The sequence below is a fragment of the Columba livia genome, chromosome 7, assembly GCF_036013475.1.
Source record: "Columba livia isolate bColLiv1 breed racing homer chromosome 7, bColLiv1.pat.W.v2, whole genome shotgun sequence".
Classification (NCBI taxonomy): Eukaryota; Metazoa; Chordata; class Aves; order Columbiformes; family Columbidae; genus Columba; species Columba livia.
Window position 1 is genome coordinate 14,436,771 of NC_088608.1, and position 12,378 is coordinate 14,449,148.

Sequence of the window (12,378 nt, forward strand, 5' to 3'; positions counted from 1 at the left end):
GTTTTTTAATGTACTTGCTGACAATTAGCTGAACAGTCATAAGCTGTTACAGAGAATAATCTTATCAGTATAATCAGGTAAGTGCTGTGTGGAAAAAGATCAGTCCTCCTGCAATGAGATTTAAGGTTACTGTTGTTCAAGATCCAAGATCATGCATGTGACTTTTTGATATCTCATAACTGCCTCTGTGGACACGTTTTCTCTTTGCCCCACGTGAAGGTACGATGTCTTGCCCAAAAACATGCCTCAAATACAAGTAATTGCACTAACCTGTGGGAGTTTTTCCTCCTGTTCTTGCTTTTGGTGACCTGCTGTGCTTGTTTTATTAACCACTAGCATTTTCATTGGCACTAATCCTCTAAAAGGAAAATATTGATAAGCAGAGAGGAAGAGTGGATTGTATTAAAAAAAAAGGTCTAAAGCATAAAGTTATCACTCAGGATGGGAGACCAAATCTGGCCTTGAGCTTTTCGTCTAGAGGGCAATAACTTGTTTTCACTTGGGTAGCAGTAATCAGAAGTGAGCCAACCACGTATGTTATAACAATGATTGAAGCCATAGTCACATGTAAAATGCATCTGTCTGTTTATTTCTTGTTTGTGATATAACTGCTCTGTCTATTTTAAAGCTATCTATGAACGATCTTGTGAGGCTTACCGACACCAAGGGAGGACATCAGGTTTCTTCTACATTGATTCTGATGGAAGTGGACCACTTGGACCTCTCCGAGTTTTTTGCAATATAACAGGTAATGACCTAACCTTGTCTTTAGTGCTTTATGTTGGCTTTAATATTACTGCCATGTCTATCATTGTACTGCTAAGAAGACCTCACAGTCATAGGTCTCTCAGTAGCTGGCAAAAAGCAAAGAACTGGTAGTAACTGTGGTTCTCTACTCTGAGGTGTTTCCTTAAAGAGGATACATGTAGAAGTGATTTTTAAAATAAGTTTGAAGGACTCACCTTGTACTGCTGTGAAGTGGTATTTACAGTGGTATTTGCACCTTATAAAGGGCACTGCAGATGTATTTTTCATAATATCATAAGTTTTAGTAATATTTGTGGGATTTTTTTTTTTACTAAAGAGGTAGAAACTTAGAACTCAACCCTTCTTTTGTAACCAAGTGGCTTCTCTGTTTTACTGGAACTCTGTCTCGGAATTATTATTAAACTCCTTGTACTGAGCGAGCTGTAAATCCTTCCAGTCTAACTAAGCAGGAATATCTCCCCTCATATGAATGTGCTGCCTTGGAAGTTCCAGAGAATTGAAACCCTGGTTGCCTTGGGTATCTGTATGGAGGAGAGGGCATCACGGTCTGAGGAGGAGGGACACCAGAGGGATATCAAAGACACAGTGGAGCAAGAGCCTGGCAAGGTGACTTATTAGTTGAGATGCCTCCATGTCACAGTTCTGTAACTTCAAAATAAAAAGTGTTTCAGATGAATATACCTGTCTGGCAAATTCTCCCCTTAAGTATCATGTAAGGATATGAGAAAATATTACATAGCCCATATTGTGGATTGGGGCAGATGTTATAGCCTCCTTTCTTTTTATTTTTGAAATGGAGAGGAAATTTCCTGGACTGTCTCCTGCTCAAAATTTTTTTGCTTCTTGTGGCCAGGTGTGGATGAAAGAATATTTTATTACCCCTTCTAAATGGCTAATTTTGCTTGAACTACTTTGCCACATATCACCTCCACACTCAGTCCTGAAAACTAAGGACACAGGATATTCATATTTTATCCATAATCTCCTTGTACTTAAAGTGTTTCAAATTAAATTTTCATTTTTATTTAATTGGGCAGTCATTATGTTAATTAAATGTACACCAGTTAATTATTAAGTATGTTTTTATTCAAGTGTAACAAATATTTAATAAGATGTGCCTCCTTCTCTGTTGGTGAACCTCATAAGAATTGAAACGGTTTTACCTTTCTGTCTAAATATCCTTCCCTGGTCTCAGTTATGGGAAATGCGCTCATTTTTATTTTTATTATATAAATATCTGTGATCAAAACATTGTCAGTGCTTTTTATCTCTGCTGAAGTAGTAGGATTTTTGACAAACTCCTTGCAGAAAGCATCTGCTTTCCTCAAATAAATTTTATTTGGCAGAAATCCAGAAGGCATATACCTGATTTTCTCTTTATCTGTAATGAACTTGCTGACATTCTTATTTTATTTTCATTACGAGAAAGGAGGAGGTGGGAAAGACTGACAGAACCACCTAGCCTGGAAAATTTTTTTTCATATTTTTTCTTTTCTCCTAGATGTCTCATTTGAGACAAGAGAAGGTCATTTGTCACAAGCATCTCTGTTATTCTTATTGCATAAAGGAGGACTGAGACACAGAAATAAATTACTATTTTATAGTTGTCCAGAGAGTTTGAGGTACAATTGGGTTATGCTTCTGTATCATCTAACTACGGTTTGGATGCCTTAATCACAAGAGCTTCTCTTCTCTCTGTGAACATACTTTATCATTATTCTGATAATAATCATGTTTGTAGTAATAGATTAAGTGTGAAGTACAGAGAAAATAGCTCAATTTTATGTATTCAGATGTGGATTGTTACTCCTCTCAGGTAATGCTTCTGCATAGTTTTCTGAAAGTATCAATATTCAGGGAAAGTCAAAAAAAGAAAATTCTATTTTGGAAAGGAAAAGAGACAAAAATGTCAAAATTATTGTTCAGTGACATCCATACCACACCTCCTCTGAATGGAAAAATGTAGACAGTAAGCAGCATGGATGATATGCACATATGGGGAGACTAAATAAATTGAAAAACTATGGGAACTATCACAGAAATGCGCTGAGATCATATGTGGCACAAAGAAAGCAAACAGGGATTGATTTTTTTCCATTTAATAGGAACTAAGGGACAGCAAAGTATTAGCAAGATTTGGCTGTGGTAGTTTTTTGTTTGTTTTCTTTTTCCTAATGCAATGAAGAATCCAACTTGAAACTTATTACCACAAGACAAGAAGGAGGCAAATGTATCAACAGAGAGAAAAAAAGATACCCTAGAAAAAGACCTAGTCTTGTCTCATAAATTCATAACATGCAATTAAATGTGGAGGTTTAGTTGCAGCTCTCAGCTTAGACAGCTGTGAGACAAAGCTCACTGTGAAAAGGGAATGAGTTTCAGGAAAATCTTTTACCTTCCCTCGCTTCCTTGGGTGTCTGTTTGCCCTCAAAAGCAGAGGCAGGTTCCTGGGCTAAATGAAGCTTGGCTTTTACTCACTCTGGCAGTTCTTTTTTTTGTATACAGTTCAAGAAGACATAATCTTTTTATGCCCAAAACATGTTCAGGTTGAAGAATTTGGAGGCAAAATGGAAAATGCAGAGAAATTACTCATTTAGTGCTTTTAAAAGTAGAGGTGTAGTGAGCTAACGACTTCTGGGAATTACAGCGCCTTGAATCTTTGAAGGATGAATTCAAAGAAGGAATCAGATCATCAGAAATTAACAGCATCATTGCATTTAGAAAGCAGTGTTTTCCTTAATGTTCAGTTACATTTGTTTAAAATTGTTTCTAATTTTTACCTGTTTAGTTGGATAGGGATCTTGTTTGTAGCCAGTTATAAACCAAGGCAGATTAACAGCAGCTTTGTCACATATTGATGTCTGATCACAGGCATCCAAAATGTGATGTGGGTATGGGAAGTATCAACATTACAAGTTAATTTGTTGTGTCTATGGTCCCAGTGATCTCTCTGCAGCCTGTCAACTTTAACAGTCCACTGCTGAATAAAAATTCTGAAGAAAGCAGGAAATTGTGATTGTGTGTGTTGAGAGGGAATTGGGAAATCATACAAACACAAAGGAGGAGACAGAAATAAGGGAAGGGAAATTTTACAGGGAGAAAATAAGATGAAGAAAGTATTAAAAAATAAAAAGCCAATTTTCAGCCTGGCAAGAAATGTAACAGTAGAATGTCACAGGATATCTGCTGATACCAGAGTTGGTAAATGTATTTATTAATTGTCTGGAGAAGTGGCTGAAAAAGCAAGGTGACAAAAATTGTAGATGACATCCTATTATTTAAGTTGGTCAAGAAGCAGGAAGAGTGTGTGAAGCATTTCAGAAGGATTTCATGTTGAAGGTTGTTTATTTCTTGTAAAAGTAAAATATGTTGTTGAAATAGGAGATTGTCAGGAATAGTAATGTACCTAATTAAAGGCATAGAAAAGTATCTGTACAGAGAGGTTACAACTAAATATTCCAGGGCTATTTAGATTGGGAAGACCCAAAGTGAATGGACCTCATTGACAGAATTGACATTCCTTTACATTTTCTTACGATAGGAGTAAAGAGACAGTTCAATGACGGTAACAAACTCAAAACTACTATAAAAAAAAAAAAAAAAAGACAGCATCTTATTAACATAATGTTTTCTTCACCTTATATGCTTGTTGTACACAAAGAAAACTCACTTTCACAGGAAAATTCACCAATTGTAAGAAACAATGAAGAATCCATACTAAATATGAGGGAAGTGAACTGGTCTTATGTGCCTGATTGTAAATAGTTGGATGCTGTGAGACACCATGAGGATTTGTGTGGGTCCATGCAGGGCTTCTGAGTTTGGAATGGTTGTGTTCAGCATCACAGGAACACAGCTAGTCTGTTTCCAGGGCTGTCTGCATGGGAATGTGAACTAGTTCTGCTTGCTTTACCTGGGTTCTCCATCATCCGTGGTACTCTACACCCACACTTTTTTTTTTGCATAAAGTACAGAGAATAAATCCTGTTGTGCTTTGGGGCAATGAACAACCACCATCACTGGGAAAGAAATTTTTTCTGTAGGCTGGTTGTTTGATAAATAGCTCAGTTGAATTAATCTTCACTTCCCACTGAAGTGACTGTTAACAATCAATATAGAAAATGGCTAATGGACCCCCTGAACATTTAGTCTGGTAGTATTTCCAACATTGTGAAGCTTATTCTTTTTTTCTTGTTGCTTAGAAATCTATTGATCTGTCTTCAGTACTACTTAAATACTAATAATCATATTCTCCAGTGCAAAGTCTATAGGCATGTGATCCACACCCATGTACTTGTTTTGCTGCCCTGTATGGAAATTGTTTGTAATGGCCTTTCCTCATCTCCTCCAGAGTAAATTTTACCCGTGATATCTGAAAGATTTGCTTACAATTCTGTCACTGTACTACTTTACTGAAGCTGTTTTACCGTATGAAGACCCTGGGCAATCAAATCAATAATGCTTAGAAATTGCCATGACTAGATCAATGGTTAATTTTTATCTTGGCTAGAAATCTGCCCAGTCCTCAAATAGTTTGCCTTATTTATTTATTTATTTATTTTCCTCCAGGGGGTGCAGATTGGGGAAAGTCTTTATCCCAGCTCCTGCTGTTAGTCCAAGATCTGTTTTTGAAACTGCCATAATGAAAAAAGCATTAATGAACAAAGATACATCTCTCCTCGTTGCCAATCTTTTCTGTTTTGCGTTCTCCTTTCAAAATGCAAATGTTGCCTATTCTTCTGATTCAAGAAAAGTAAAGCTTTATTTTCTCTGTTTCAGAAAACTGTATAGAAACTGTTTTTAAATCTTAAAGTAAGTGATTCTAAAGAGATGTGAAGGAGATTGCCAAAGTTATACTTGCAATTTTTTCTAAATTGCCTCTAGCCCTTTTTTTTTTTTTTTTAAATATTATTATTATTCAGCTAACAATGATCAAGATTTTATTCTTCCATATAGTACATATTTCGTGGTATATAAAAAGGATTGAATTCAGGAGGATACAAGTTTCGTTGGTAGCTGAAGTGTCTGAATACTTGAACTGTCTAAATAGTCCCACATAGGCATGATATTTGGTCAGTCACTTAAGGAAAACACTGTAGTAGTTCAGCTTTACTGATTTTGCTGTGAACAAGGAGCAGACTGGTGTAACAAAGGGATGGACTGCTACAAGTCAGAGCTGGCTACACCTCAGTCTTTGCCAGTAGGGATCCTCACTGATATTCCCAACATAATCATGGTGGTGTTATTGTCCATGGCATCTACCTTTCCCTTTGTTACCACACAAAAATCTCAGTTCATCTGCTTATATAATTTATTAATCAATTTTTCCGTTAGAAATAAGCTTCTTTTACTTTGTACAGCAATTAAAATGATACAGAAGTCACCTTGTCATTCAACCCTTGTTAAGTTTCTTGTGGACTTGGCAGGCTGTCATGTGGAATGGAGAACTGTCACCGTTAGGTTGAGGCAACAACAGAGAGGAGGAGGTCATGCCCTTAATTCTATTTTTATTACCTGCAGGACAAGAACTTAGATGGCAAAACTCCTTGAGATTCTCAGAATGAGGTAGATAAGATTTTACAGCTTTGAACTTCTTAAGGAAGTGTTTGGAGTGTGGTTTTTATTTGTTTGTCATTTGTTTGTTTGTTTGTTCTTGTTTTAAATGAGTGCACCTTGCAGCTTACTGTCTGTAATTGTGATTGACTTTATCACTGGAGAGAACAACAAATGGGGGGTCCTTTACAAATTATTTACTACTGCTTGGATTAAAATCAGCCCTTAAAGATTTACAGTTTATCCCCTCAGACACTACAGGTTGTTAGGCACACTGTAGTTCTGATAATTTATACATTTATGTTTTGAATTTTCATTAAGTATTGCAGAACTTCATAAAATGAAAAACAACCTTTAGTATTTATATGATGTCAAAGGCATTGAGGTGTCAACAGCTACCTTGCTGTTTTCAGCAAAACCTGCATTGAGAAATTGCTGTGTTTCTGATGAGCTTCACAGCAGAAGTCCTGCTGGCCACCTTCCCCATCACAATTGCAGGAGGCCCCCAAGGAAGCTGCAGTACAGGGGAACGTAAAAGCAGACATGAAAAAAGGTTATTGCAACTTGATCACTCTCCTACCAAGTTTGCAGCACTCAGAAGTTAGTGGTAAGCTGTGGCTCTCTAAAAGTCACTCTGTCTGTCTTAGTTACAAGGGTTGCATCCATTTGCCCCGGACACAGGGGTGCCATATTGGAAACCCAGCCATGTCCTGCCCAGTTTCCTGATGTTGCATCAGAAGAACAAGACTCCTGTGGGCTCCACTTGTCTGCAAGGTTCATGCAGATGTCTGAACCTTTGCAAAGCACGTTAAACAGCAGAAAATTGATATTTTGAGTGTCTCAGAACTCTCCTTAGATGGAGACCGATTCAAAGAGGAGTGCACTGTTGTCACAAGTGCAGTAAGTGTGAGTGTAGTGGAGAAGTGTCCATTTTACATCAGGAAGTAATTCAGTGACTGTCTCTTCAATGTTTTGGAGAAGAATATTTCTCACCGCTTGTGGTAATTACCCTGTATTAGAAGAAGTATGGAAATGTCAGATCATCAAAAAGTAGGCTGGCAGCATAGTGGTTTGGCATCTATGGTCTTCAGTACAACATGGGGGGATGAGAATCCAAGGCATTGCAGAAGAGGCATCTTGTTCTCATCCATCAGAGCTGCCTGGTGTGGTCATTCCACTAACAGAGACCCTTTGAACCATGGGCTCAGAGTGAGCAAATTTCTTGCCTGCATCATAACGAAGTTGGGAACTTGACTCCTCTCTGCCAAGGCTAGAACAGCATGTCTGCATCCAGGGGTATCACTGCAACCCCTCTGCCTTCCTGGTTCAGGCTGCCAATTTCCAGAAGAGATTTACAGACTGGGAATATTTCCAGGCGTGAGCAGCCCTGAGGAACACACACTGACAGGTACAGTTTGCCAGTGCCATTGGAGAGTGGGCTGCACATAGGACTAGGGGGACGGGAACCCCCCAGAATTGTTTCCATGGAAATGCATTTCCGTGCTTCTGCACTAACTGGAAGTGGCTGAGTTGGAAGGTAGGAGGAGACTGATGAGCACAAAACAAGCTGCAAAAGCACATACTGCTGGGTCAGCCAGCAGGAAAAAAAAAAAAAAAAAAAAAAAAGGGTGGGTATCCCTTCTTAGAGTCAGTGAACTAAAGCTGTTTGCTGTAAGAAATTGTTTTTTCATATTCTATGAGGGGTGTATGTTAGTACTGCTGAGTTGAACTGTCACTGCAGCTTGTTACAGTTTTCAAGAAGGAGAGTTTGTGAGGTTGCTCCTGTAATCACTGGTACAGCATTCAGGACAATATTTGACATTCAATGTAGAACACCATGAACAAATGCATCATACAAGCTCTCAGAGCAATTTCTCTCTCTCATGTAGCATTTACCGTATGTTTGGCTTGTTGGCAATTTAATCAGTCCGAATAATCTTGTTTTGTGACAAACATCCTAAATCACAAAGGAGTGATGCAGTTTGTATGGGTGAAATGTGCTCCACAGAGATATTTCAAGTTGAAGAATAAAAATGAGAATTAGACAATACAGGACTCATTGAAAGACAGTTTTCCAGCTGCTCTAATTTCCCACAATTTAATTTGTGTGCTGCCAAAAGCAACTTGGAGGCTTCCAGCAAGATGATAGAACTATGGGCAAGGCTAAACAGAGGGCCTAAAATGTGCTGAATGCATTGCAGTCCCATGCCGTAAAAACATCTCCTAGGACCAAATACAGGCTACATAATATCCTAGTAAATTGGACCATTAAATAAAACTGCAAAGTCATAAAGCTGTAGCATTAGCCTGAAATTAAAGCATTGTCACCTTTGAAGTATGGAACAATTTAACAAGCATTTAGGAAATCTGCTTTTCAAGGCTGACTATTCCAGGCTATACAGTAGATGTGGCTGCACTCTCCTACTGCATTTTGAATGTCTTTCAGCTTGTGTGTGGTTTGAAATTTTACCAAGCTGAGAAAGTAATAAAATAATAAAGTAGAATAATAGAAGGTAAAAATAAGCAGTGACCTTTGCCTGGAGAACAACTTTTTCACTCTTATTGCAAATTCAGAAGTGCAGAGAGAGCTCATTAAATTGAGTAAACAGGAAAAACATATAGTGTGGACAGATGTGAAATAGGTATAACCTGTTTGTTGAAATAAAGGAAAAGAGAGCCTTATCTGCCTAATTTAGTGGTTTCCATATATGGAGATGGCTAGAAGGAGCTAGTGACACCCAGCTTGGTTTACCTCTATGATTACAGTGTTGCTGCCTAAAAATATAGTGAAAAAAATAATAAAAAAGAATAAAATTTGTTTTGTTTTCGTTTTTTTTTCAAAATGTTCTTTATATTGTGAAAAAGGAACAGCATTTGGAGTCCCATTTTCAAAAGCCATAGACACAATCCATGAGACGTATGCCTCTGCAAAGACATATGCAAATCATGGAGATAAGTTGCAGACAGCTGGTGCACATTGCTGTGTGCATGTCCAGATTGCAGCTACGTTTCTTACATAGGTCCTGAAGTATGCCTGAAAGGCAAGCTCCCAGATTGTTGTCAGTAGGCTTCAGAGTACATGTTGATCAATCTTTAAGGGTATAATTCCTTGACCTCATTCTGAGGCAGGCATCTGTATTCTGGGACCATCCCTGACTAAACACGTGCATGTCACTTTGAGAAAATAGTATGATATTTTTCCAAATGACACTGAGTTTGAGGTGGAGAAAATAGTGCTCAAATAAAGCTCGGGAGCTGACCTGAGTGGGAGTGGTGAGGGTCTTCAGAAGAAAAGTTGAGTTTATTTTTGTCTGGTTTTCTGATCTATGGAAGCTAGTGCATGTGGTCTTGCTTTTGTCTTGGAATGGTTCAAGAATTTACTGCCCTCCAGCTCTGAGTTACTTCTCCTTCTGCCAGCTGAGACTCAGGAGGGAGAAGTGTTGGCTCTCACAGTCTGTCCAAAGCAGACTAAAGTTCAAATAATATTCAGGCTAATTTGCTGAATGTAAACCAAGGAGTGTCCTTTTGAAAGAAGTTACGTTTTCTGTTGTTTTGGTGTTGTGGTTTTGGTTGGTTGGTTGGTTATTTTTTTTACTGTGGTGTGTGAATGCAATCCCTTATTCTTTTAGCACGTTGTGCATGACTTTGTGCACATTATGTAGCCCCTCTATACCTCACGTTCCTCTTTCTAAAATTGAACTATTTATTTTTAACCTGGGAAGCAAGAATAAGTGCGGCTGATGTGATTGAATAAATCCCTCTTACTTTTCCTCCTCTAGCATTGGTGTCACCAGCTCTGTTGTCTTGCATCGGCAGTGTGTTGGGCTGCCATTCTAACCTGAAGATTCGGTTTCACACTCCAATTTTTTAAAGCCTTTTTTTTTAATTTAAAAATAAAAATGGTAGCAGATAATTTGTTCCTGTGCTCTTCCTACATCAACTGTGCACAGGGAAAAGAAACAAACAGTGGGGGTAACTTTTGCCATCCCAGAGGTATGCTTCATGGTGGCTGTGACTTCCCTTTCACTAGATCAGCAAGCCAAACTTACATATATTTTTTTAGAACTGATGGTTACCTTTACTTCAAAGATGGAGCATAGATGGAATCTTTGAAGTGACCAGCAAAGCACAGATTTCAGCTGTAAAAGTAATAAGCGTAGCAGATCAGGCATGTGTAGATTAGGAAATGTCTGAAATGTGAAATGTGACTGCTGTTATTTTTTTAACTTTCTGTTCTGATGCACTTTCTAAATCACAATTGCTTTGAGTATGGAGAGAAGCTTGATTTGTTTTTCCTTTCCCTTTGCAAATTAGAGGATGGAAAGCCTGTGGTTAGCTTGTCGTTTCTAAAAGATCCTGCAGAGAAAAGAAGTTCTTGAATGTCAAAGTTCACATCTCAGAGGGACAGCTGAGTACAGCTGTAATTATAACAAGACCATTGAAAATTAATGAACAATCACATAAGAAAACAAGAGAAAAGACCTGTCACATTGTCTGTCTAACACACTTGTTAATGAGTGCTTGTCCCTAACAATATGTTTACTGATGTCTTGTCCAACCTCATTTCAAACATGTAAAGTAATTACATTTCCATCACTTCTTGGAAAGACAGTTTTATGCTATGATACTTTTAATAAGTTTTTCCTAGTAATCCTTCATTGCTTCTCAATTACTAGATATTGATATTTTTGGCTTTGCAGGTACCCACACGACACCTTTATTGGTGTACAGGTATACAGCTTGAACAGCACAGTAGCATTAACCACTCTGCCCCTCTAACATTCAGCTGTTGTACTTCCTGAGCAGCACTGTAGCCACCATTGTGAGCATTGATTTTATTGCAGTTTCTCAAAATTATGTTAATAACTCTTAGTGGGGAGGAACTTGTGACTGCTTATCTGGAATTTCAGCAACCATTTTGTTCCATGTTCTCTTGGTTTTGCATCTCACTTAGAGTAGCAGCAACCAGATGTTTCAATTTTTAGTAATTTTTTTTTTTTTTCTTTTGCTGAAGGCAGATCCCAACTTGAGTGAGAGGAAACTTAGCTCACCCTCAACTGCTTCTGAAAAATCCACTCTGGTCATGTCAGTCCTTTAGAGAGCAAAAGAAAAAACAGAAACTCTGGCTGATAAGAATCACTACTTTCAGATGTACAAGATGTGTGTTATGAAGTCATTTAATTATATTGTGTTGGAAGCAATATATTGTACAGTACTGCAGGGTTTTGTGCTACAATGTTGACTATGATTACAACCACGGAGGCAAATTTTACAAGCAATAAATTTGTAATATTTCTTGTGATTTCAATCTAACTTTTGTGTATCACACATTGTAGCAGTTTCATTGAGTTTTATTCAAACGATCCACAAGCAGCATCCTGAACTCAATAAGAAACACAGGATTACAGATCTATGAACAAACTCTTTCTGTCCACCATCACATAAATTATGAATGTGTTGTGAGTGAATGTATGGTTTTCTGAGTGTAAACCGCCCTTACACTTAATGCCATGCAGTACTGGGAGAGTAATTTCTCCCTAACTTGCAGCCAGGTCTTGGAACAGACCTCTTTAAATGGTTTCCAGATGGTTGTTTTTACTTGTCTGTCATCTGAATGCCTCCATAATGACAATCCATTAAACCATCCAAGTGTCTTTGCACAGTTAGACCATTTATGGGTTTTATACACCTATTAGTGTTCTGTTGAAGTAATCTGTGCATTATTTGTAGCTCAACGAAAGACAATTCAATTCATTTCAGTGGCGACAAAGCTACGGCCCTTATCATGCCAGTGTACTGGGGAGTGACGGGAAAGCTGATGGTCTGCAGAAGCTCAGACCAGATAATCTGCTAAAATCTGAATACTTAAATGCACAGTTTTTAAAACTGGTCTAAAAAAGTTCTGGTTCAGCATTATCAACAGTTTCCCTGTTGAAACAGGCTTAACAAAATAGAGATCTCTCATCTAGGTCTTGCCTCTGGCTTTGCAACTGTCCATCAGTTTCTGCAAGTCAGATTGAAATCTTCCTCTCATGGAATGATTACAATTTACTTCCT

The 12,378-nt window shown here is 38.0% G+C and overlaps 1 protein-coding gene across 3 annotated transcripts in view; it reads left to right on the forward strand.

Moving 5' to 3' along the window:
- CNTNAP5 (contactin associated protein family member 5) overlaps window positions 1-12,378 on the forward strand; it is a 307,043-nt gene that overhangs the window by 204,880 nt on the left and 89,785 nt on the right. For all 3 annotated transcript variants that reach the window (XR_010474008.1, XR_002408012.2, XM_021280776.2), the window contains exon 13: window positions 629-748. Coding sequence is in view for 1 of the 3 variants with exons in the window: in XM_021280776.2 (XP_021136451.1) it covers window positions 629-748 (120 nt within the window). In the remaining 2 variants the exon portion in view is untranslated. The remainder of the gene's footprint in view (window positions 1-628; window positions 749-12,378) is intronic.